Below are 22864 nucleotides of genomic sequence, written 5' to 3'. Positions count from 1 at the left end.
GTTTAGATTAATTATTTATCATTAAAATAAATTTATAGAAATATGAGATATCGATGAGGGAGGAATTAAACAGCGGTAGCCGTCATCGTTAGTGCTCACGGGAGGTAGATCTCACGCTAAAGTGCTAACGGGAGGCAGATCTCACGCTAAAGTAGCACCTAATTATTTCATTATAGAATCTTCCAGGATGGTAGATTACAACTTCAATTCAATTACAGGATGATCAAACCGAGCAGCAGCTACCGATAAATGTTGGTTTTAGTAAAAATCGAAAAGGTTCTTTATTTGAATATGGTTTGGCTCGTATAATCAAGGTAAAATATGTGTCGAGGGACTTATGTCACCCAGTAGAATGGAGATCAGGGTTTAAATTGTCGTTGTTATGCACCAGTTAAATCTCTCTCTCTCTCTCTCTCTCTCTCTCTCTCTCTCTCTCTCTCTCTCTCTCTCTCTCTCTCTCTCTCTCTCTCTCTCTCTCTCGCACGTGTTTATATGAAACTGTTGTGTTGAATTATAGGCTACAAGTAGGAATGAAAAGGTATTTATAATAGCTTTAAAACAATAGTTTTCTTTAAGCTAACTTGTAAACTGTATAGAACATTAATCTATATAGATAACAAAATGTGAGTTGATTCAACCTTCATAAAGGAACATGAAAATTTAAGATATAATTGTATTCACTGTAATATAAAAACCGTTATGAAGAGAAATTTTGAAAATCACAAGGATAAAATACCCAAAAGTAAACCGAGGACGAAGAAACTGTTTAGAAGACAATATATGAAAAAAGGACTTGGGTTATTGGGTAGCCATTCTAACTTTAAATCTAGTGGAAGAGCAGAATATCTTTGCACCTATCTATAAAGTGATAGAGTGCCCGTAAACTTTATTTTGCAGAGTGAGCAATAAGGAACCAGGACTGTCCAGACCTTAGCGACGAGAGAAGGAAAATAATAGAATTACAGCAGCCGTACGAAGAAGAAAAAAAGATAATATGAAACGTCCTGTTTAAGAAAGAAGGAATAGAGAAAAGAAAAGAAAAGAATATATTTATCACATGTGGAAAAAAGAAAGAAGAAAATAAAAGAATTAGAATAAAGAAGAAAACCAAGAAGGTGCCGATGGAAAGACGAATCAGTCCGCCCAACAACTGAACTGAACTAGCAAGGTGTTGTCCTATCTAATTTCAAGGTAGAATGGGATAAAAGTAAAGACTGAGAATCTCATTACAATATTGATTTATTTAAGGCACAGGTTAATAACAATAATAGGAATAAACTTAGTAGCTTTGCACCTATCTATAAAGTGATAGAGTGGCCGCAAACTTATTTTGCGGAGTGAGAAATAAGAAACCAGGAATGGGGAAAACGTATCATAGATATATGCAATAAATGTGATATCAAAATTGAAGAAGAAAGAAAGTATATAAAGCAAGAACTCAAAAAAGATAACAAAAATAAAGGGGCTAATGAAGTTGAAAGAAAAATAAAAGAAAAGAAAGCATAGATGACCACACTGAGATTGCAGCGCTTTTCACTTACAACGCTTCTTCTAGTAGTGTGCCCACAATCACATTGTTGTGGAGAGAGCAACGAGGAATCTGAACCTGAACCTAGTGCTGCCATCTGTATCGACGCCATAATCGCCATTTGTTGATCTCTTTTATATTTGTTTTGCGAGTTTATATTTATAAGTGAAGGTAAGTTTGTGTACCCGACAGTTATGATTCTTATGAATTTGAATCCTATGACCATTGGTGACCACAGTTGTCACCGCTTTAGTCGAATCGGGTCCAAATGAATAAAAATGGTGATAAGTATCAATTTAATGGTAATTATAAACCCTACAGTTAAACTCATAGGAGTATGAAGAGAATAATGACTGCACTGTTTTATCTCTATTAATTCCGGGGTCATCTCATTTGTGAATTTAAGCTTGTGTCTAGTCATGTTTACCTGAGGTGTCATAATGTCAATAAAGGCATTTCTATTAATTGATTAATCTTATTTTTTTCTTTATGCGTTAGATCACTTATCTAATCCACCCCTACATCGATACAGTGTTGAGGGATAAACCTAAAAATGGTGAAATGGTAAACCCTTTTAACTAGGTACTCTGAGGCATAGGTGTTTAATTGAATGCAAAATTAAATGAAGTAAAAATAAATATCTCGTCTGTATGTTAATTTTTTCCCTTGATTTAGTTCAGTCAATTATAATGGATGGTAGAAGTCCCTCATCTGAGATTAGACATTGTCTTCAAATATCCCTTGCCTCCTACGGTAGTAAGTATTTAACATAGTCACTAGGTTAGATAATGTAATAAAACAGCTGAATTGTAGTTTATAATGGACGAGAGGAAAGAAAAATACCTTTTACACCATTAATACATCTCAACCTAACCTAACATGTAAATGCCTAACCTGAGCTGGATATTTGCTCGCTTAGGTTCTCCAACTTAACCTCACCAAGACCAATTGTCATTTCGGCAAATAGGTAAAGCTTTTCTGAAGCAGCGCTCGATAATTTTAGCTACAAGCTACCACTGGGCTAAAGTATTCACTAATTTTGCTTTAGAGATTATTATTATGTAATTACCGAAGCTACAACCCTAGGTGGAAAAGCAACATGCTATAAGCAGAAGTGCTACAACAAGGAAAAATAGCCCGCCAAAGAAATTAAGTAAATAAACCACAGGAGAAATAATGAACAATTAAAATAAAATGTTATAAGAACAGTAGCAGCATAGAAATGTGTGGTGTGTTTTTTTTTTTTCACATATAAACTATAAAAAAGAGATGTCAGCAGGTTCACTGATTGGTAAGATATTCTGTTGAGGTGCTGTTGTGAGGGGAATATTTAGATATCAAATGTTAGAGGAAAGTGTTAAAATGACATAATGGTTGTTGATTTGATCTCACAACCTACTTAACCAAACTTCTTAGATACTGTTTATTGTTGTTTTCATTATGAATTATTGAATAGGAATAAAGGAAATTTTTTTCTTATGCCTTTGCAATGTAAGATTAATTTCATGATTTAGAATCACAGGAATTTATCCTTTTATATCTCTGATTTATAGTGCTTAGGGTTGGGTGGTTTGGCCCTCGGATAAGGACCCGGCTCCTTAAGGTAAGGTTATGTTAACAAGTAATCCTGTTAATACAGTATAGTACCTCTATATGATTTTTGTGGTACATATCTTGTGTTTCAAATTATTTTTATATTGATTTGTTTCAGGAAAATCATTAACTTATATTGCTGACATGAAAAAAGCGAAGGAACAAAATACAGTACAGAAAGAAATAATTCACAAATTTAGTAATGGCTTGAATCATTGAAAACACTAACAAAATTATCGGAAAATAATTCACAGTGAAGAACACTAATTGTAGACTAAGCATTGGAGTCTACTGTACTTGCAAAAGTTTAGTGTGTCTTCTGAATAGAAGGGAACCTTACTTGAAGATTTTATCAGAACTGAACTTGAAGGGGAATATCTTAACCCAACCTAGGGTGCAGCATCCTACCAGACTTTGAATATGGTGAGCTGTAGTTCATCAGTAAAAGCAGAATTTTCCCTGCCTTTATTATTATCATTATTATCTATTATTGTTATTATTTCCATTACTTGCTAAGCTACAACCCTAGCTGGAAAAGTAGAATGCTATAAGGCCAGGGACTCCAACAGGGAAAATAGCCCAGTGAGGAAAGGAAACAAGGAAAAATAAAAAGCTCAGGGGTTCCAACAGGGAAAATAGCCCAGTTAGGAAAGGAAACAAGGAAAAATAAAATATTTTAAGAACAGTAACAACATTGAATTGAATATATCCTGTATAGACTATATAAACTTTACCAAACTGGAGGAAGAGAAATAAGATAAAATAGTGTGCCCGAATGTACCCTTAAGGAAGAGAACTCTAACCCAAGACAGTGGAAGACCAAGGTACAGAGGCTATGGCACTACCCAAGACTAGAGAGCTGCTTACCATAGCTAAAGAGTCTCTTCTACCCTTACCAAGAGAAAGTGGCCACTGAACAATTACAGTGCAGTAGTTAACCGTATGAGTGAAGAAGAATTTTTGGGCTCAAGCCATGGCGTCCTGATGGAAGGTTCCTGTTTGGTAGCTTCCTTGGGTATAAGACTACTAAGATATTCCCAGAGAATTTAACCACAGGTTATCACAGAATTCTAACTTCTGGAGCGAGTATCTCAAAGGTTTCCCTTTAAGACATCGTAATACAACAGGGGACACGCATGTCTGAACGTGCCACATAGCTATCTCCACCCCGAACAGAGTTAATGCTTCGGTGTGTAAGGATTGAGAATAGCTGGGAGCCGTTCCACAGCTAATCTCACTCGTGGCTACTACTGATACTCGAGACGTAAACAAACGGACGCCATTGCTCTAATGACGTCACGCGCGTCTTTATCCTTTGTTTAGTAGCTGCCCTACTTAGACGGATTTTCCCTTGTGTTAACTTTATCGCTTTGCATCTTCGCTATGTCGTTACCTTCAGCCTCGCCTTCTTCTGGAAAGGAGGAGCAGATGAAGTGTGACTTCGCCTTCTGCGCTGTGAAACGCCCGCAGTTTTACGGGCATACGGCTTGTAGGACTCACGCCCCTTGTGCAGACAAGAAAGGGGATTTGAAGTTCTGGAATCCACTGGATTGTACGGTCTGCCAGGCCCACCTAGTTGAGGCCTTCCATAACCCTCCCTCAGCGGAGGTTAGAGACATTTCTCGCGAAAAGCTGCGTAAGTGGGTGCGTGGCTTTCAGAAAAATGCTACCGGACCGTACCTGGCCACCGAAGAACTGAGGTCCCTGTTGTTCCCTAAGGCCTCCCCTGACTCAGTGGTTCCGAAAGACGCAATCCCCACTGTCCAAATTACGGTGGAACCTGATGTGGTCATGGCTCAGTCCATGCATGAGTGTCGATTAGATTCCGAGGATGATGGGCAGATCTCTGACGTCTCGGAAGACACGGAGAAGACGCTTATGGCTCAAGGAGCCGAAGAGGACGAAGACAAGGTGGAATACACCGAGTCGGAGCTTGGAGCTCCTCCCTCATCCATCCCTCCGCCTACTCCTACACCGACGGATGTGTCCCTTCCGTCTACCTCCTCGACCCCGGATCCCTCTTCGTCTACCCAAGAACTGATCCGGCTGATTAGAGCTGTCATGGACGACAGACTGAAGGAGAACCAGGAGTCCATCAGGTCAATGATTGGATCCAGAGAACCGAAGAAGATTTCGGTTAAGGATCTCCCAGCTTGCTCTCATGCCAACCCGTGGAGGTATGCAGAGCATATGGTTATTGCGACCGGCAGGATCTTTGTTAGTGACAAGATTGGCACGGTCCCGTTGGAAGATGTGGAGTTCTTCCCAAGCTTCTAGGCCTACCCGGACTGTTACGTCCGGCTTCGTTCCGAACCTGCCTCGAAGGAAGAGACCGAACCTAAAGAAGAGATAGTGTTCGATCTCGCAAAGGCCCAGGCTATGCTAGCCTCCGCATTTAAGAGCAGGGGCTTTACCTGCTCTAAGCTTCCTGCCTTGAGCAAGAAGCATCCTACTTATGTAGCACCTGACACTGCGGTTCTTCCTTTCCTGGAAAAGGCCTTAGCTGCATGCCTTAAAGCGGCGGAAGAAGGAAAACCCTGCCCTGCACTGGAGGAGTGCAGACCCTTCTCCATCGTGACACCCCCTAACACTAGGCAATGGAAAGATGTTCAACACACTTTCGTCGTGGGTAGGCTCGATCCTGACGTCGCCGGACGTCAGTTTAATGAGGACCTCCCTAAGCTCAATGATCACCTCCTTCGCCGGGAACAAGACACGAAGGAGAGGCTTGCGGCATCTCTTTCTCATCAAGTCCAACTTGAAGTTATGGCCTGTGACACAAGAGTACCTGATCACTACATGGTACTAGCCAAATCCCACTTACTTACGGCAATGAAGGACTTGTACCATTTCATAAAGGCTCGAAGAGCCTGTCGTGAATTCGTGTTTGTCGGTGCCACCGTGAAACACGAACCCCGGAGGCTGATTTCCTCCAACATCTGGGGAAAGCACCTGTTTCCTTCTGACCTTGTCAAGGAAATAACTGACAGAGCCGCCACGGAGAATAGGAACCTTCTCCACAAGTGGGGCATGTCCAGAAAAAGGAAACCCTCTCAGGACGATGGACCTCAGCCTAAGAGGAAACCTCAGAAACCAAAACCCCAGCAACGTCAACAACGACGTCAGTTTCCGGGACCCGCTACCTCCCAAGTGGTTGCCCAACCACAGCAGACCTTTCAATTGGTCCCCCAACCGGTGTTGTCACAGTCACCGGTCTTCACCCCTGCCTTTGAGCAGCCATCCACTACCTTTCATGCCAGAGGTAGAGGCTCGTCCAGGGGTGCAAGCAGAGACGCCTCTCGTCGTCCCTCCAGAGGTAGAGGAGGAAAGGGAGCTAGCGGCCGAGGCAACAAGTCCTCGGGACACCAGAAGCAATGAAGTGCTTCCGGTGGGAGGAAGACTCCGCCAATTCCAGGATCGTTGGACCTTCGATCCTTGGGCACACAGCATCATCAAGAACGGTCTAGGCTGGAGTTGGGTGCAACCACCCCCAATCTTCCAGCGGTTCTTCCAACAATCGACCCCCATTCTGGAAGAATATGTTCTAGACCTCTTGAACAAGAAGGTGATAAGGAAGGTAAAGTCCACCAGGTTCCAAGGGAGACTGTTTTGCGTTCCCAAGAAGGACTCAGACAAGCTCAGAGTCATTCTGGACTTATCCCCCCTCAACAAGTTCATAGAGAACAACAAATTCAAGATGCTGACGCTTCAACAAATAAGGACCCTTCTGCCTCAAGGTTCCTACACGGTCTCTATAGACCTGGCGGATGCCTATTGGCACATTCCAATGAACCATCACGCTTCCTCCTACCTAGGATTTCGACTCCAAAGGAAAAGCTACGCCTTCCGGGCCATGCCATTCGGCCTCAATGTGGCCCCTCGGATCTTCACAAAGCTGGCGGATGCCATAGTACAACAGCTCCGCCTAAGAAACGTCCAGGTGATGGCCTACCTCGACGACTGGCTAGTCTGGGCTCCATCGCCCGAAGAGTGTGCAAAGTCTTGCGACGAAGTTACCCAGTACTTAGAACACCTGGGATTCAAGATCAACGAGAAGAAATCTCGCCTCTCTCCAGCTCAGAAGTTTCAGTGGCTGGGAATCCACTGGAATCTTCAGTCACACCGCCTTTCCATCCCCCAGAAGAAAAGGAAGGAAATAGCAGGGTCTGTCAAGCGACTACTGAAATCCAAACGCATTTCAAGACGACAGCAGGAACGAGTTCTAGGCTCGCTACAATTCGCCTCAGTGACAAACCCAGTGCTTCGCGCACAGCTAAAGGATGCCGCGGGAGTCTGGAGACGATCGGCATCCATCGCTCGAAGAGACCTCAAGAGACGGCTTCCAAACAGACTTCGACGCCTCCTAAAGCCGTGGTCGGAAGCAAAGGCCCTGAAAAGGTCCATTCCTCTCCAACACCCTCCTCCATCTCTCAACATCCACACGGATGCCTCACTGGAGGGCTGGGGAGGTCACTCCCACCTGAAACAAGCTCAAGGGACCTGGTCTCCACTATTCAAGACGTTCCACATAAACATCTTGGAGGCCATGGCGGTCCTTCTTACTCTGAAGAAGTTATCCCCGCCGCCCTCGATCCACATCCGTCTGACCCTAGACAACTCGGTGGTAGTTCGTTGTCTCAATCGCCAGGGCTCAAGATCGCCCCAGATAAATCAGGTGCTTCTCCCAATCTTCCGTCTGGCGGAGAAGAAGAAGTGGCACCTGTCTGCAGTTCACCTACAAGGATTCCGCAACGTGACAGCGGATGCTCTATCTCGGACAAACCCGATAGAGTCGGAATGGTCTCTAGACGCAAGATCATTCTCCTTCATCTCTCATCAAGTCCCAGAACTTCAGATAGATCTCTTTGCAACGAGCGACAACAATCAACTTCCTCTGTACGTAGCCCCGTACAAGGACCCCAAAGCAGAAGCAGTGGACGCCTATCACTGGACTGGAACAGATGGTCCAAGATATACCTGTTCCCTCCCACCAACCTTCTGTTGAAAGTCCTCTCCAAACTGAGAACCTTCAAAGGGACAGCGGCCCTAGTGGCTCCCAAGTGGCCCCGGAGCAACTGGTACCCCCTGGTCCTGGAGCTGCAGCCCAAGCTGATCCCTCTCCCGGGCCCAGTTCTCTCTCAACAAGTACAGAAGTCGACTGTCTTCGCTTCATCATCGAAAATCAAGGACCTTCATCTCATGATTTTCTCTCCCTTGCCGCAAAGAAGAGGTTTGGGATCTCGAAGAAAAGTTTAGACTTCCTAGAGGAATACAAGACCGAATCCACGAGACGGCAATATGAATCATCCTGGAGGAAATGGGTCTCCTTTGTTAAAGCAAAAAATCCTAAAGAAATCACCATTGATTTCTGTATGTCCTTCTTCATTCACCTTCATGGACAAGGATTAGCAGCCAATACGATTTCAACCTGCAAATCGGCTTTGACTAGACCAATTCTATATGCTTTCCAAATTGATCTGTCCAACGACATCTTTAACAAATTACCAAAAGCATGTGCTCGCCTACGCCCAGCACCCCCTCCGAAACCGATCTCCTGGTCACTAGACAAGGTGCTCCATTTCGCCTCCAACTTGGACAACGATTCATGCCCCCTCAAGGATCTGACTCAGAAAGTTATATTTTTATTTGCTCTCGCCTCGGGAGCTCGAGTCAGCGAAATAGTGGCATTATCAAGAGAGGAGGGACACATCCTGTTTGCTGATTCAGGAGAAGTGACCCTCTCCCCTGATCCGACGTTTCTCGCCAAAAATGAATTACCCACCAAAAGATGGGGCCCTTGGAGAATATGCCCCCTGAAGGAGGATGTCTCTCTATGTCCAGTAGAGAGTCTCAAGGTCTATCTTCGCAGAACTTCGAACTTTGGTGGAGGCCAACTCTTCAAAGGAGAAACATCGGGCAGCGACCTGTCACTGAAACAATTAAGAGCGAAAATCACCTACTTCATTCGCAGAGCGGATCCGAACAGTACACCCGCTGGTCATGATCCTAGAAAAGTGGCATCTTCTCTGAACTTCTTTCAGAGCATGGACTTCGAGAGCCTTAAAAACTTTACGGGCTGGAAGTCCTCGCGAGTTTTCTTTAAACATTATGCGAAACAAGTGCACGAAATCAAACATTTTGTGGTAGCCGCAGGTAGTGTTATGAAACCTGCACCTAACTCTGCGTAGAACAGTGAGTTACTTGGGACTCTAACTCTTCGGGTGCCTATGTTGACCCTCGAGCGATTCATAGTGATGTCTAAAAACACTTAGTGCTTTTATAACTGTTCTTACCCCAGGTGAAATGTCATAGTGTCACACAAGTGCCGCATGCCTTGAGCATGATGTGTTGTTTAAAGACTTGCGTTCCTCGAGAACGAGTACCTACTAATCCTGAAATTGCTTTTCAGATTCAAGAACAAGCCTTTATTTCTATGTACATTATTATTACTGTAAATGAACTTTACTTTTGCTGTAAATTATTTAATTTCTGCATTGTGAAATAAAATTTCTATTTTATTACTTATGCGTCTCTTTCAGCTCCTACTTACTATGAAATACATACTGTCATAGTTTTATTTACTCCTCCTTTATGGTCATGAAGAATTTAAGATATCTAATCCTAAATTATATTCACCTTGTCTCAGTAAGGTTCCTACACGAATACTTACTTCTGATAATCAGGAGATGAACTCTATACTCAGTGCCCAACCACCACTGACCTACTTCAGAATGTTCCTATACAAATATCAAACATTCTGCTTCATCTCTAAGCTCTTAAAAGTTCTTCTGTCAAGATGAATAGCCCTTCAATACCACTTTGACGTCGGCATAGCCCATGGGAACTTCCTACCAATGGGGGGCAGGATACTTCGTTCCTATGGTTCTTACCTAAGATTACTTTGCTGTTTTGTCAATGCCTAGGCACTTAACTTTGGGGGAAAATCTACCACGATACATTGATTCTCTGGTACTCTTCCATCAGGACGCCATGGCTTGAGCCCAAAAAACGGATTTTGAGCGAAGCGAAAAATCTATTTTTGGGTGAGATAGCCATGGCGTCCTGATGGACCCTCCCTACTACTTCGTTCAGTTTGTTCCCACCCTACACAATTGTATCATGGTGATGGGCAGCAACTGGCGCCAGGATAAAGACGCGCGTGACGTCATTAGAGCAATGGCGTCCGTTTGTTTACGTCTCGAGTATCAGTAGTAGCCACGAGTGAGATTAGCTGTGGAACGGCTCCCAGCTATTCTCAATCCTTACACACCGAAGCATTAACTCTGTTCGGGGTGGAGATAGCTATGTGGCACGTTCAGACATGCGTGTCCCCTGTTGTATTACGATGTCTTAAAGGGAAACCTTTGAGATACTCGCTCCAGAAGTTAGAATTCTGTGATAACCTGTGGTTAAATTCTCTGGGAATATCTTAGTAGTCTTATACCCAAGGAAGCTACCAAACAGGAACCTTCCATCAGGACGCCATGGCTATCTCACCCAAAAATAGATTTTTCGCTTCGCTCAAAATCCGTTTATTTGGTAATCTCAGTGTTGTCAGGTGTATGAGGACAGAAGAGAATCTGTAAAGAATAGGCCAGACTATTTGGTGTATGTGTAGGAAGCAGTGTATGTGTAGGAAGCGGTGTATGTGTAGGAAGCGGTGTATGTGTAGGAAAAGCGAAAATGGACCGTAACCAGAGAGAAGGATCCAATGTAGTACTTGTCTGGTCAGTCAAAGGACCCCATAACTCTCTAGTAGTATGTGAGGTATTTTAAAAGACTTTACTTAACTACAGACATTTTGGTTTCCTAGGAATGTTTCCCGAGTGATTACATTGCCAGTATTTCAATTGAGGCCTCTAGGCATGCTGTTTTTAGCAGGTTTGGTATTCTACTACCAAAAGGTTACTCCATGAACATTTTATATCTGCACAACTCAAACATGGGGAAAGGTCAGAGGAGTTAGGTTTTCAGTTCCAATTTCAACTGAAGAGATGCTCATCAGAATATCGGTAGACCGATCCCAACTCACTACAATGGGGCCCAATTACACTAGTAACCTCCCCAGTAAACAGCCTAAACTCAATGGCTGAATTATATGTCAATCTGCTGTTCATGCAAATGAGACTCCAGCCACTTAGGAAATATATGAAAACTTGCGTTAAGAAATAGTGGTCCTGTTATCATCTTGCTCCTTACACTCCACAAAGAAAAAAATATTTTATCTATTAAATTTTTTTTCCATTGGCACTACACTGTTTGATTTAGACTCGAAATTGGAGTTAACCTATTGTTAGCAGTGCCTAGAAAAATTTTAATAATTCTTAGAGAAAGCCTGTTCAGAAGATGACTGGGTGATAGTCGGAACCAGTGAACCAAGTTTGATAGATAATGCACTATTATTATTATTATTATTATTATTATTATTATTATTATTGTTGTATTATTATTATTATTGTTGTTATTATTATTGTTATTATTATTATTATTATTATTACTAGCTAAACTACAACCCTAGTTGGAAAAGCAGGATGCTATACTGTAAGTCCAAGGGCTCCAACAGGGAAAAATAACCCTGTTGGGAAAGGAAATAAGGAAATAAATAAACAATATAAGAAGTAATGAACAATTAAAATATAATATTTTAAAAATATTAACTTTAAAACAGATATTTCATATATAAACTATAAAAGGACTTATGTCAGCCTGTTCAACATAAAACAATTAGCTGCAAGTTTGAACTTTTGCTGTTCTACTGATTCAACTATCTGAGTAGGAAGATCATTCCACAACTTGTTCACAGCTGGAATAAAACTTCTAGAGTACTGTATAGTATTGAGCCTCATGATGGAGAAAGCCTGACTTCGAATTAACTGCATGCATAGTATTACCAACAGGATGGAACTGTCCGGGAAGATCAAAATGTACAGGATGGTCAGAATTATAAAAAATCTTTTGCAACATGCATAATGAACTAATTGAACGCCGGTGCCAGAGATTGATATTTAGATCAGGAATAAGAAATTCAATAGAACGTGAGTTCCTGTCCTACAAATTAAGATCAGAATCAGCAGCTGAAGACCAGACAGGAGAACAATACTCAGAACAAGGCTGAATGAAGGAATTAAAACACTTCTTCAGAATAGATTGATCACCAAAAATCTTAAAAGTCTCAGCCAATTTTTTGTACAATTGAAGAAGACAGACTTAATGTGTTTCTCAATAGTAAATTTGCTGTCAAGAATCACACCTGAAATTTCAAGAGTCATACAAAGTTAAAGAAACATTATCAACGCTGAGATCTGGATGTTGAGGAACCACTGTCCTTGACGTACTTACAATCATACTTTGAGTTTTGTTAGGATTCAACTTCATACCCCATAATTTGCACCATGTATTAATTTTAGCTAGATCTCTATTAAGGGATTCAGCAACCCCAGATTTACATTCAGGAGATGGAATTGATGTAAAGAGAGTAGCATCATCTGCATATGCAATAAGCTTGTTTTCTAGGCCAAACCTCATGTCATGTGTATATAGTATGAAAAGTAATGGGCCAAGAACACTACCCTGAGGAGCACCAGATATCACATTCTTATGCTCACTGTGGTGCCCATCAACAACAACTCTTTGCAATCTATTACTTAAAAATTCAACAATGATGCTAAGAAACAACCCACCCACTCCCAACTCTTTGAGTTTGAAAACAAGGGTCTCATGATTATCGCGGTCAAAAGCAGTACTAAAATCAAGGCCAATCATGCGAACTTCCTGACCACAATTAAGAGATTTCTGTACAGCATTGGAGGTTGTAAGAAGGGCATCACATGCTCCAAGGCCTTTACGAAAACTAAATTGCAAACTAGGGAACAGATGATTACCTTCAGCAAACCTATTAAGACGTTTTGCCAAAAGTCGTTCAAAAACTTTAGATAATATGGGAGTTATGGATATTGGGCAGTAATCAGTTGGACTTGAGCTACCACAAATACATTTACGGTATACCCCTAGTAGAATAACAGTACCAATTCTTCAACAAGTGTAAAAAGAACCTCTTCTTATTATTCTGCAAAGAATAACAAACAACCTTGGAGCTAAGAAATCAGTGGTCTTTTTAGGCTCAGCATGTCATCGTGATGGTTCCTTTAGGCAGCTTTCTAAGGGATACTTAGACGACATGGCTATCTCACCCAAAAATAGATTTTTCGCTTTGCTTCAAAATCCGTTTTTCAATATTAAACTTACCCGATAATCATGTAGCTGTCAACTCCGTTGCCCGACAGAATTCTACGGGAGGGATACGCCAGCTATCACTATACTAGAAGGGGGTGTACTCACCAGCGCCACCTGTGGCCAGGTACTGCAGTACTTCTTGTTGACACCACCTCAATTTTTCCTCTGTCGTGCTTCCGGCAAGACGTTCTGGGATACGCTTATAATTTTGGAGTATTGTTCACGGCTTTTGGTGAAGTATTTCTCTAAGATTTCGGCTTTCGCTATACTGGAAACTTCTCTATTAGCTTAGATAGCTTTTATTTAGTTTTGATTAATGGTTAACGATCTTTTTGCTTGATTTGGAATCCCCCTTGACTTACTCTTTGATTCAAGATGTCTGACCTTTCACAAGCCCCACCCCATAGACGATGTAGGTCTTGTAATAGGCGTATTCCGAAGGCCTCGGTTGATCCTCACACCGCTTGTTCTGACTGTAGGGAAAGACCCTGTCAGTTGGAAGATCGATGTGAGGAATGCGCCGGACTTTCGGAACTTGAATTTGTTCGATTCCTGAAATATTCAACCAAGTTAGAGAGAGAGAGAGTTAGGAGGAGTTCTTCTCGCTCTTCACTTTTTTCCTCACCTCATGATCCTCAACCTTTTCCTCCCCCTGTAGTGGCTACCCCTGAACCTACTATTTGTGCTCAACCTGATATGTCCGATGTTTTGCGTGCCATTCAGGCTTTAGGTGACAAAGTGGAATCGGTGGTTAGTGACCATAAGTCTCTTATGGCAGAAGTCAAAGAACTTAAGGTCAAAAGTGCAGTGGGAGGTGATAGTGCCAGTGCTGTGCCAAGTGCTAGTGTCAGTGCGGTGCCAAGTGCTAGTGTCAGTGTCAGTGTGGTGCGTGAGGGTACTTCTGTGCGTGCCAGTCGTCCTCCCAGTCCGGGACCTCTTGCAAGCTCCCAAGCCCAGGGGAGAAGCAATGTCGAAGGGCAAAAGGGTTCGGCAGGCCTTGATCGGCGCACAGAAGTATCCTCGGTGGTTGCGGGCGTGTCTTACAGAGACCGTCACTCCCACCCGCAGACGATTGAGCCCGTCTTTTACTCGTCTGCAGAAGAAATGTCGGGGAGAAAACGCTGGACTCAGGTCTCAAGACCTCTCAAACGCAAAGTCCAGACCTCAAGAGTTCTACAACCTGGTTGCAGTCATTGGATTAGCTCTGACTCTCCGCAGTCATCAGGTGACTGCACACCTCCTAAGAGAGGTAAGGTGATGCTGCAACAGACCTCATCTTCTGTTAAGGCTTTGCCTCAGCAGACCTTAGCGTCTGTCGACCCCAAGATGACTTTGCTGCAGTCCATGCAGTCACAGCTTGCGGTCTTAATGCGTGAGTGTCAGGCTGAGAAGGTTACACCTCCTCCTGCGAGCGCTCCGCCTCACCGCAGTCCAGTCTGCCAGGCGTACGAAGTTGAGGTTCCTCAGGATACCTTACCGCGTACTGAGTTGCCAGTTACCAGCGGTGTGCAGCAACCTCCGCCTTCCTTAAGGCAACCTCAGCAATGGGAGCAGGAGTCTTATGCCTTACTTCCTCCGCTTCCGCTTGCGGTTCCACCAGCGAGGCAACAATCTCTTGAGGTACGACAACCTCTTCCATCCATGAGGCAGCCACCTCAGCACTCGCTGCAGCGACCTCAACCCTCCTCAAGGCGAGAGCCTCAACTCCTTAGGCTAGCACCTCAGGAACCTCAACTCGCGAGACAAGAACTGCGTTCTGCGCAGCCGCTACCTCAACTCTCGCAGCTCACACCTCAGGAACCTCAACTCGTTCCTCAGGAACCTGCTACTGCGCATCCGTAACCCTTACAGCAAGCGCAACTCTTGAGACAAGAAACTCATGCTAGGAGTCAGCCACCTCAACCCATGCGCCTACCTTCCTCTACTCTTCTTGACCAGTCTTTGCAGCCTGAACCTCAGGTTTTAACTCAGCAACAGAGACTTGAGGATGAAACCACAAGCGTTTATGCACCCGCTTGTTCAGATTCTGCTGTTCAGCATACCACTGTTACATTACCTCTCACTTCGCTACACTCTGGTGATGAGGTTTCTGAGGAGGAAGCTGCGCACCTGGATCCCTCATCAGACGTGGAAGAACCCAAGTCTTCTCCTCTACCCATTGACTTTCGTAAGGTCCTGGCTCTTTTCAGAGAGGTATACCCGGACCATTTTGTTTCTGCTACCCCCCGCTCTCCTCCATCTGAGTTTTCGCTGGGCATGCAACCTGTTAAGTCAACTTATACTAAGCTCGTCTTTGCTAGGTCATCTAAGAGAGCTTTAAGAATATTAGGGGAGTGGTTGCAGTCTAAACAGCAACTAGGGAAGACTTCCTTTATGTTCCCACCTACTAAGCTCACTTCTAAGGCGGGCGTATGGTATGCCACAGGAGAGGAACCAGGCTTGGGAGTCCCTGCCTCTGCCCAGGCTGACTTCTCAAGTTTGGTCGACTCTCCTCGTAGATCAGCAATGAGGCGCTCTAAGGTTTGCTGGACCTTCTCCGATTTAGACCACTTCCTAAAGGGTGTATTTCGTGCCTTTGAGATGTTCAATTTTCTAGACTGGTGCCTGGGAGCCCTGAGCAAGAAGACCTCCCCTGCGGACAAGGACTCGGCCATGCTTTTAATGTCCTGCATGGATAAAGCAATTCGGGATGGGTCTGGCGAGCTTGCTTCAATGTTTGTGTCAGGAGTTCTTAAGAAAAGGGAGCAACTTTGCACCTTTCTTTCTTCCAGCATCACACCTTGTCAAAGGTCTCAACTCCTTTTTGCTCCGCTTTCTAAGTTCTTGTTTCCCGAAGAGCTTATCAAGGATTTGTCTGCGGCCCTGATTCAGAAGGACACTCATGATCTTGTGGCCTCTTCAGCTCGTAAGACTAAGGTTGCTCCCTCAGTTCCCAGGACTTACCGCACCCCAGTGGCTGATACTCCTGCTACAAGGTTTATTCCGCCCTTTCGTGGCAGAGCCCCCAGCCGAGGAAGCTCCCGTCCAGACTCTTCCAGGAGCAGGTCTAGGAAAGGTCCCAAGACTTCAAAAGGTAAACACTGACTCTCCTCCTCTCCAGACAGCAGTAGGAGCCAGACTCAAGACCTTCTGGCAAGCTTGGGAAAGGAGAGGTGCAGACGCCCAGTCTGTCAGGTGGCTAAGGGAGGGTTACAGGATACCATTCTGCCGCAAACCCCCTCTGACCACTTCTCCCATCAACCTCTCTCCCAACTACAAGGAAAAGGACAAGAGGCTAGCGTTGCACCAGGAGGTGTCGCTCCTGTTACAGAAGAAGGCAGGGGTTATAGTCCGGGACCATCAATCCCCGGGCTTCTACAACCGTCTCTTTCTGGTGGCCAAGAAGACAGGAGGTTGGAGACCGGTGCTGGACGTCAGCGCGCTCAATGCTTATGTCACCAAGCAGACGTTCACTATGGAGACGACGAAGTCGGTCCTAGCAGCGGTCAGGCAGGAGGACTGGATGGTCTCGTTGGATCTGAAAGACGCTTACTTTCACGTTCCTATTCATCCAGACTCCCAACCTTTCCTGAGATTCGTTTTTGGAAAGGTTGTGTACCAATTCCAAGCCCTGTGTTTTGGCCTAAGCACAGCTCCTATGGTGTTTACGCATCTGATGAGGAATATTGCAAAATTCCTCCACTTATCGGACATCAGAGCCTCCCTTTATTTAGACGACTGGCTGTTGAGAGCCTCCACGAGTCGTCGCTGTCTGGAGAGTCTCAACTGGACTTTGGACTTGATCAAGGAACTGGGTCTGTTAGTCAACTTAGAAAAGTCCCAGCTCATTCCCTCCCAATCCATAGTTTACCTGGGAATGGAGATTCGGAGTCAGGATTTTCGGGCTTTTCCATCGGCCCCAAGGATAAGCCAAGCCCTAGATTGCATCCTGAGCATGCTGAAGAGGAACAGTTGCTCGGTGAGACAGTGGATGAGTCTCACAGGGACCCTGTCATCGTTAGCCCTGTTCGTCGAGTTAGGGAGACTCCACCTCCGCCCTCTCCAATTCCATCTAGCAGCTCATTGGGACAAGGATTTGACGCTCGAAGCAGTCTCTATCCCTGTCACCAAAGAGATGAAGACCACTCTCTTGTGGTGGAAGACCAACCTCCTTCTCAAGAAGGGCCTATCGTTAGCGATTCAGACCCCCAATCTTCATCTCTTCTCGGATGCATCAGACTCGGGCTGGGGCGCGACCTTGAACGGACAGGAATGCTCGGGAACGTGGAACAGGGAACAGGAAATGCTCCACATCAACTGCAAGGAGCTACTGGCAGTTCATTTGGCCCTTATGAACTTCAAGTCCCTCCTGCTAGGCAAGGTGGTGGAGGTGAACTCCGACAACACCACAGCCTTGGCTTACATCTCCAAGCAGGGAGGGACCCATTCGAGGAACCTGTACGAGATAGCAAGGGACCTCCTCATTTGGTCAAGAAGTCTAAACCTCACTCTAGTAACGAGGTTCATTCAGGGCAACATGAACGTCTCAGCAGATCGCCTAAGCAGAAAAGATCAAGTCATCCCCACGGAATGGACCCTTCACAAGAGCGTGTGCAACAGACTTTGGACCTTGTGGGGTCAGCCTACGATAGATCTGTTTGCCACCTCCATGACCAAGAGGCTTCCTTTGTTCTGTTCCCCAGTTCCAGACCCAGCAGCAGTTCATGTGGATGCTTTTCTGCTGAACTGGTCCCATCTCGACCTTTACGCATTCCCACCGTTCAAGATCATCAACAGAGTCATTCAGAAGTTCGTCTCGCACGAAGGGACACGGCTGACGCTGGTTGCTCCCCTTTGGCCTGCAAGAGAATGGTTCACAGAGGTACTACAATGGCTGGTCGACGTCCCCAGGACTCTCCCTCTAAGAGTGGACCTTCTACGTCAACCTCACGTAGACAAGGTGCACCCAAACCTCCACGCTCTTCGTCTGACTGCCTTCAGACTGTCGAAAGATTCGCTAGAGCTAGAGGCTTTTCGAAGGAGGCAGCCAGTGCGATTGCCAGAGCAAGGAGGGTTTCCACTCGTAGAGTCTACCAATCCAAGTGGGAAGTCTTCCGAAGCTGGTGTAGAGCCAATGCAGTTTCCTCTACCAATACCTCTGTAACCCAAATAGCTGACTTCCTATTACATCTAAGGAATGAGAGATCCCTTTCGGCTCCTACGATTAAAGGGTACAGAAGTATGTTGGCTTCAGTTCTCCGCCATAGAGGTTTGGACCTTTCTTCCAACAAGGACCTTCAAGACATCCTTAAGTCTTTTGAGACTTCTAAAGAACGTCGTTTACCCACTCCAGGCTGGAATCTAGACGTAGTCTTAAGGTTCCTTATGTCTCCTAGGTTCGAACCTCTCCAGTCAGCTTCCTTCAAGGACCTTACCCTCAAGACTCTTTTCCTCGTCTGCCTTGCAACAGCTAAAAGAGTCAGTGAGGTTCATGCCTTCAGCAAGAACATTGGGTTCACATCCGAATCTGCAACATGTTCTTTACAGCTCGGATTTTAACTAAGAATGAACTTTCTTCACGTCCTTGGCCTAGATCGTTTGAAATTCCTAGCCTTTCCAACATGGTAGGTAACGAGCTAGAAAGAGTTCTTTGCCCTGTCAGAGCTCTGAAATATTATCTTAATAGGTCAAAACCTATACGAGGACAGTCAGAAGCCTTATGGTGTGCAATCAAGAAACCTTCGATGCCCATGTCCAAAAACGGAGTTTCGTATTATATAAGGCTTCTGATTAGAGAAGCCCATTCTCACATGAAGGATGAAGACCTTGCTTTGCTGAAGGTAAGGACCCATGAAGTGAGAGCCGTAGCCACTTCGATGGCCTTTAATAAGAACCGTTCTCTGCAGAGCATTATGGATGCAACTTATTGGAGGAGCAAGTTAGTGTTTGCATCATTTTATCTTAAAGATGTCCAGTCTCTTTACGAGAACTGCTACACCCTGGGACCATTCGTAGCAGCGAGTGCAGTAGTAGGTGAGGGCTCAGCCACTACATTCCCTTAATCCCATAACCTTTTTTAACCTTTCTCTTGAATGCTTTTATTGTTGTTTTTTGGGTTGTTACGGTAGGCTAAGAAGCCTTCCGCATCCTTTTTTGATTTGGCGGGTGGTCAATTCATTCTTGAGAAGCGCCTGGGTTAGAGGTTGTGTAGAGGTCCTTTAGTATGGGTTGCAGCCCTGTATACTTTAGCACCTTAGAGTTGATTCAGCCTCCTAAGAGGAACGCTGCGCTCAGTAAGGAAGACGAACTTAATAAAGGCAAAGTAACGGTTCAAGTCGACTTCCTTACCAGGTACTTATTATTTCATTGTTATTCTGAAATAACTGATTATATGAAATACGGGATACTTAGCTATCCTTTAGTCATGTACACTGGTTTTCACCCACCCCCCTGGGTGTGAATCAGCTACATGATTATCGGGTAAGTTTAATATTGAAAAATGTTATTTTCATTAGTAAAATAAATTTTTGAATATACTTACCCGATAATCATGATTTAATTGACCCACCCTTCCTCCCCATAGAGAACCAGTGGACCGAGGAAAAATTGAGGTGGTGTCAACAAGAAGTACTGCAGTACCTGGCCACAGGTGGCGCTGGTGAGTACACCCCCTTCTAGTATAGTGATAGCTGGCGTATCCCTCCCGTAGAATTCTGTCGGGCAACGGAGTTGACAGCTACATGATTATCGGGTAAGTATATTCAAAAATTTATTTTACTAATGAAAATAACATTTTATAAAAAAAAAAGGAAAAATACCATTTGGGTTTATACCTCCATAAGCATCAAGTTCCACCAAGTGTTTTAATTTAATGGGACTGAAAAGCTAAATTTGACAGTTTAGCCTCAGGAAAACAGATATGAAGAAGATTGAGTTTCTCATCACTCAGCTTACTGTTAAACACATAAGCCACAAATGTTGCCATTTCCAATGGACAGTGAGTGGTAGGGCCATCTGGTTTAAGTAAAGGAGAAAGTGATAAGTCTGCACCAAAGATGGCATATTTAAGGGTCTCCTCCTATGTTCCTTAGTTTTACCAGAAAGGGTTTCTTTTATGGTTAAATTTTATTCCTTTTCCTTTGATGCATAAATTCTATGAGCAACAGCTCTTAGCCGAGTATAGTTATTCCACATCGTTGATTAGGCTGTACTGTACTGTGTGGAGTTTGGTGCAGCATATGATATAGCAGTTGATTGCATGCAGTGTTTGACATTTAGGTTTGGTTAATTTTGGCGTGGAAAACACTCATACAGTATCTGTAGAAATAATTTTTTCCTCAAGAAAATATTTGATGATATCCATGTCATGATACTGTATTCTTGGAACTTGGTCTCATTTACAAATTATAAGTAGGATGTACATTTTTTCAGGCCAATGAAATGTCAGTCAGTGGAGATGCCCGAATACCAGTGCTATCCCGAAGGTGCCATGTTCCCGGGTGTGGGGCCTCATCTCCAGGTAGTTCATATCTTCATGTACTTTGATTTCCACTTACATTTCTTTCTATACTGATTTTATGCATGAAAATTCACCTCTTTAAAGTTTGCTCTACAAGAATTTACAGTATATTGTACTTATAAATATTAGATGTACTGTAATCCAAATGCTTGTTATTTTTTTAGAAAAATTTTGTAATTTTACTTGCTACAAAGATATATTAAACTTTATGAAAAACCTAAGTATGTGTGCAAGAAGAGAACAAAGGCCATTGATATAAAGTAGCTGAAGAATTAATGAAAGTCTGAAGAGTCCAATGTGTGGTGTTAAAAGCAAAGAATAGTAGTAGAACCTTGAAAAAAAACTTTTAGGTTAGAATTGAGGTTTCCAAATAAAGATACAGTTATATGTAGGAAAGTCATGCACCACTTTTGAAGCTAATATGTGAATGAAGCACAGTTAAGGGTATAGAAATTATCAATGAGTATCATTGAGAGTAGATGGGAGAGGCTAAGTTTAAGTGTTGTTTTATTAATATTAGATAAACAACAGTAGAGGAAACCTATGAGATGAAGGGTTAAGGACATGACAAATAATATTACGCAAGTCCACACCTACTTACCTTTAGAGCAATCAGGTGATTGGTTGGAGAGGGTCAGCACCCTTTAATTCAGGTTGATCAAATGTCATTTGGATCTATGTTGTTCATGATTTAAATCAAGTAGGATATTTAAGTTTCCTTTTTAAAAGGTTATGATATTTTATGTAGAAATAACCATAATTTTACTCATTAGCACACTATGTGAAAATTTGGCAATCAGATTTTTTTTCTTTTATATTACACTGCAATTCTTTAGGATACATTTGCATTTTTTTTCACTTCTAAATTTTATGTAGAGTTGATATATTTTGTCATGATTTATACAATTTTATTCACCTTATGTTTAATATTGAAGAGCTACCTAGATGACCTCACTTATACAGTATATACCAGCAAAGTAGAATTATCTGGAAATTACTAGAAGTTATATGTTTTGAATTTTTCAGCTGTTGTTGTTTATTCCGCAAAGAAGAGCAAAGATCCCACAACTTTTCGACGATGGATTGATGTGTTAGGTATTGACGATGGACGAATGTCTGTTCATGCTTGTCAGAGGCACTTTCCAGCTGGAGCACCAACTCGTAATCATCCAGATCCTGATCCCAGTTTGTTCAATCCCATTCCTGTTCAGGTAAGTTAATAAATTAGTTTAATTTCCTAGTTGTTTTGAATAATATGTCCTTAAAGTTTTTGTAAAAGGGATTGGCAACTGATAATGGATGAAATAAACTGCTATTGTAAGGAATTCCATTTGATGTGTCCATAAAGGAAAGAAAACTTTATATAACTAGGCTTTAATGGACAAACCCCGTTCTTCAGGATCCAGATAGTGATATTTTCTATGTGTTTTGATATATCTTCCTTTGGATTTGTTAACTATTACAGTACTGAAAAGGACAGTACCGTGACTTAAATAACTGTTGTGAGGAGTGCAAGTGGCCTACTGTTCCTCTCATGGAAAAGTATTTTTCAGTTTCAAAGTACAAAGTGAAACTTGCTTTTAGTTCAAGGGGAAATTCACATAGGATTAGGCTATTGTTTATAGTGGGGATGATGATGATAATGACATGCCAGCACCATTTTTAATAGTTTAGCATTTAACCAACCAAGTTTTGATAGTGGTAAGCTTCAAAAGCTTTTAACATAGCTTCCTTTGTTAAATCCCAGAAGCCAGTGGGTCATCATTTAAAGAAGGTAATTCTGAGCTTACGTGCCCGTTTGATATCTCTAAACATGACTTCTCATATCAGGCCTAGTGGTATTAGTGTTTGATTCAATAAAGTTTATGAATGTTCACTTCACCTTACAGAGTTAAGATCCGCTAACATAACAAATTCTTACTTGTTCCAACACGAATACTTACCTCAAACTACTTTCTTTGGAGTCACTTGTGATCTCCTCTCTATCGACCAAAATTTTGTGCCCGTTACCC

At 43.1% G+C, this 22864-nt stretch overlaps 1 protein-coding gene and 1 long non-coding RNA gene across 2 annotated transcripts in view; both read left to right on the top strand.

Moving 5' to 3' along the window:
• Nucleotides 1-22864, top strand: part of LOC137650244 (uncharacterized) — a 473662-nt gene that overhangs the window by 312942 nt on the left and 137856 nt on the right. The gene's annotated exons all lie outside the window — the stretch shown is intronic.
• The window catches only part of LOC137650238 (uncharacterized), a 101794-nt gene continuing 80629 nt past the window's right edge, over nt 1700-22864 (top strand). Inside the window, exons 1-3 of the mRNA XM_068383513.1 lie at nt 1700-1830; nt 20765-20852; nt 21879-22063. Of these exons, the coding sequence (XP_068239614.1) occupies nt 1807-1830; nt 20765-20852; nt 21879-22063 (297 nt within the window). The 5' untranslated portion in view covers nt 1700-1806. The remainder of the gene's footprint in view (nt 1831-20764; nt 20853-21878; nt 22064-22864) is intronic.

The sequence above is a fragment of the Palaemon carinicauda genome, chromosome 11 (genome assembly GCF_036898095.1).
Source record: "Palaemon carinicauda isolate YSFRI2023 chromosome 11, ASM3689809v2, whole genome shotgun sequence".
Taxonomy (NCBI): domain Eukaryota; kingdom Metazoa; phylum Arthropoda; class Malacostraca; order Decapoda; family Palaemonidae; genus Palaemon; species Palaemon carinicauda.
The sequence above is the reverse complement of the archived record's forward strand: the minus strand, read 5'-3'. Positions and strand labels throughout refer to the sequence as shown.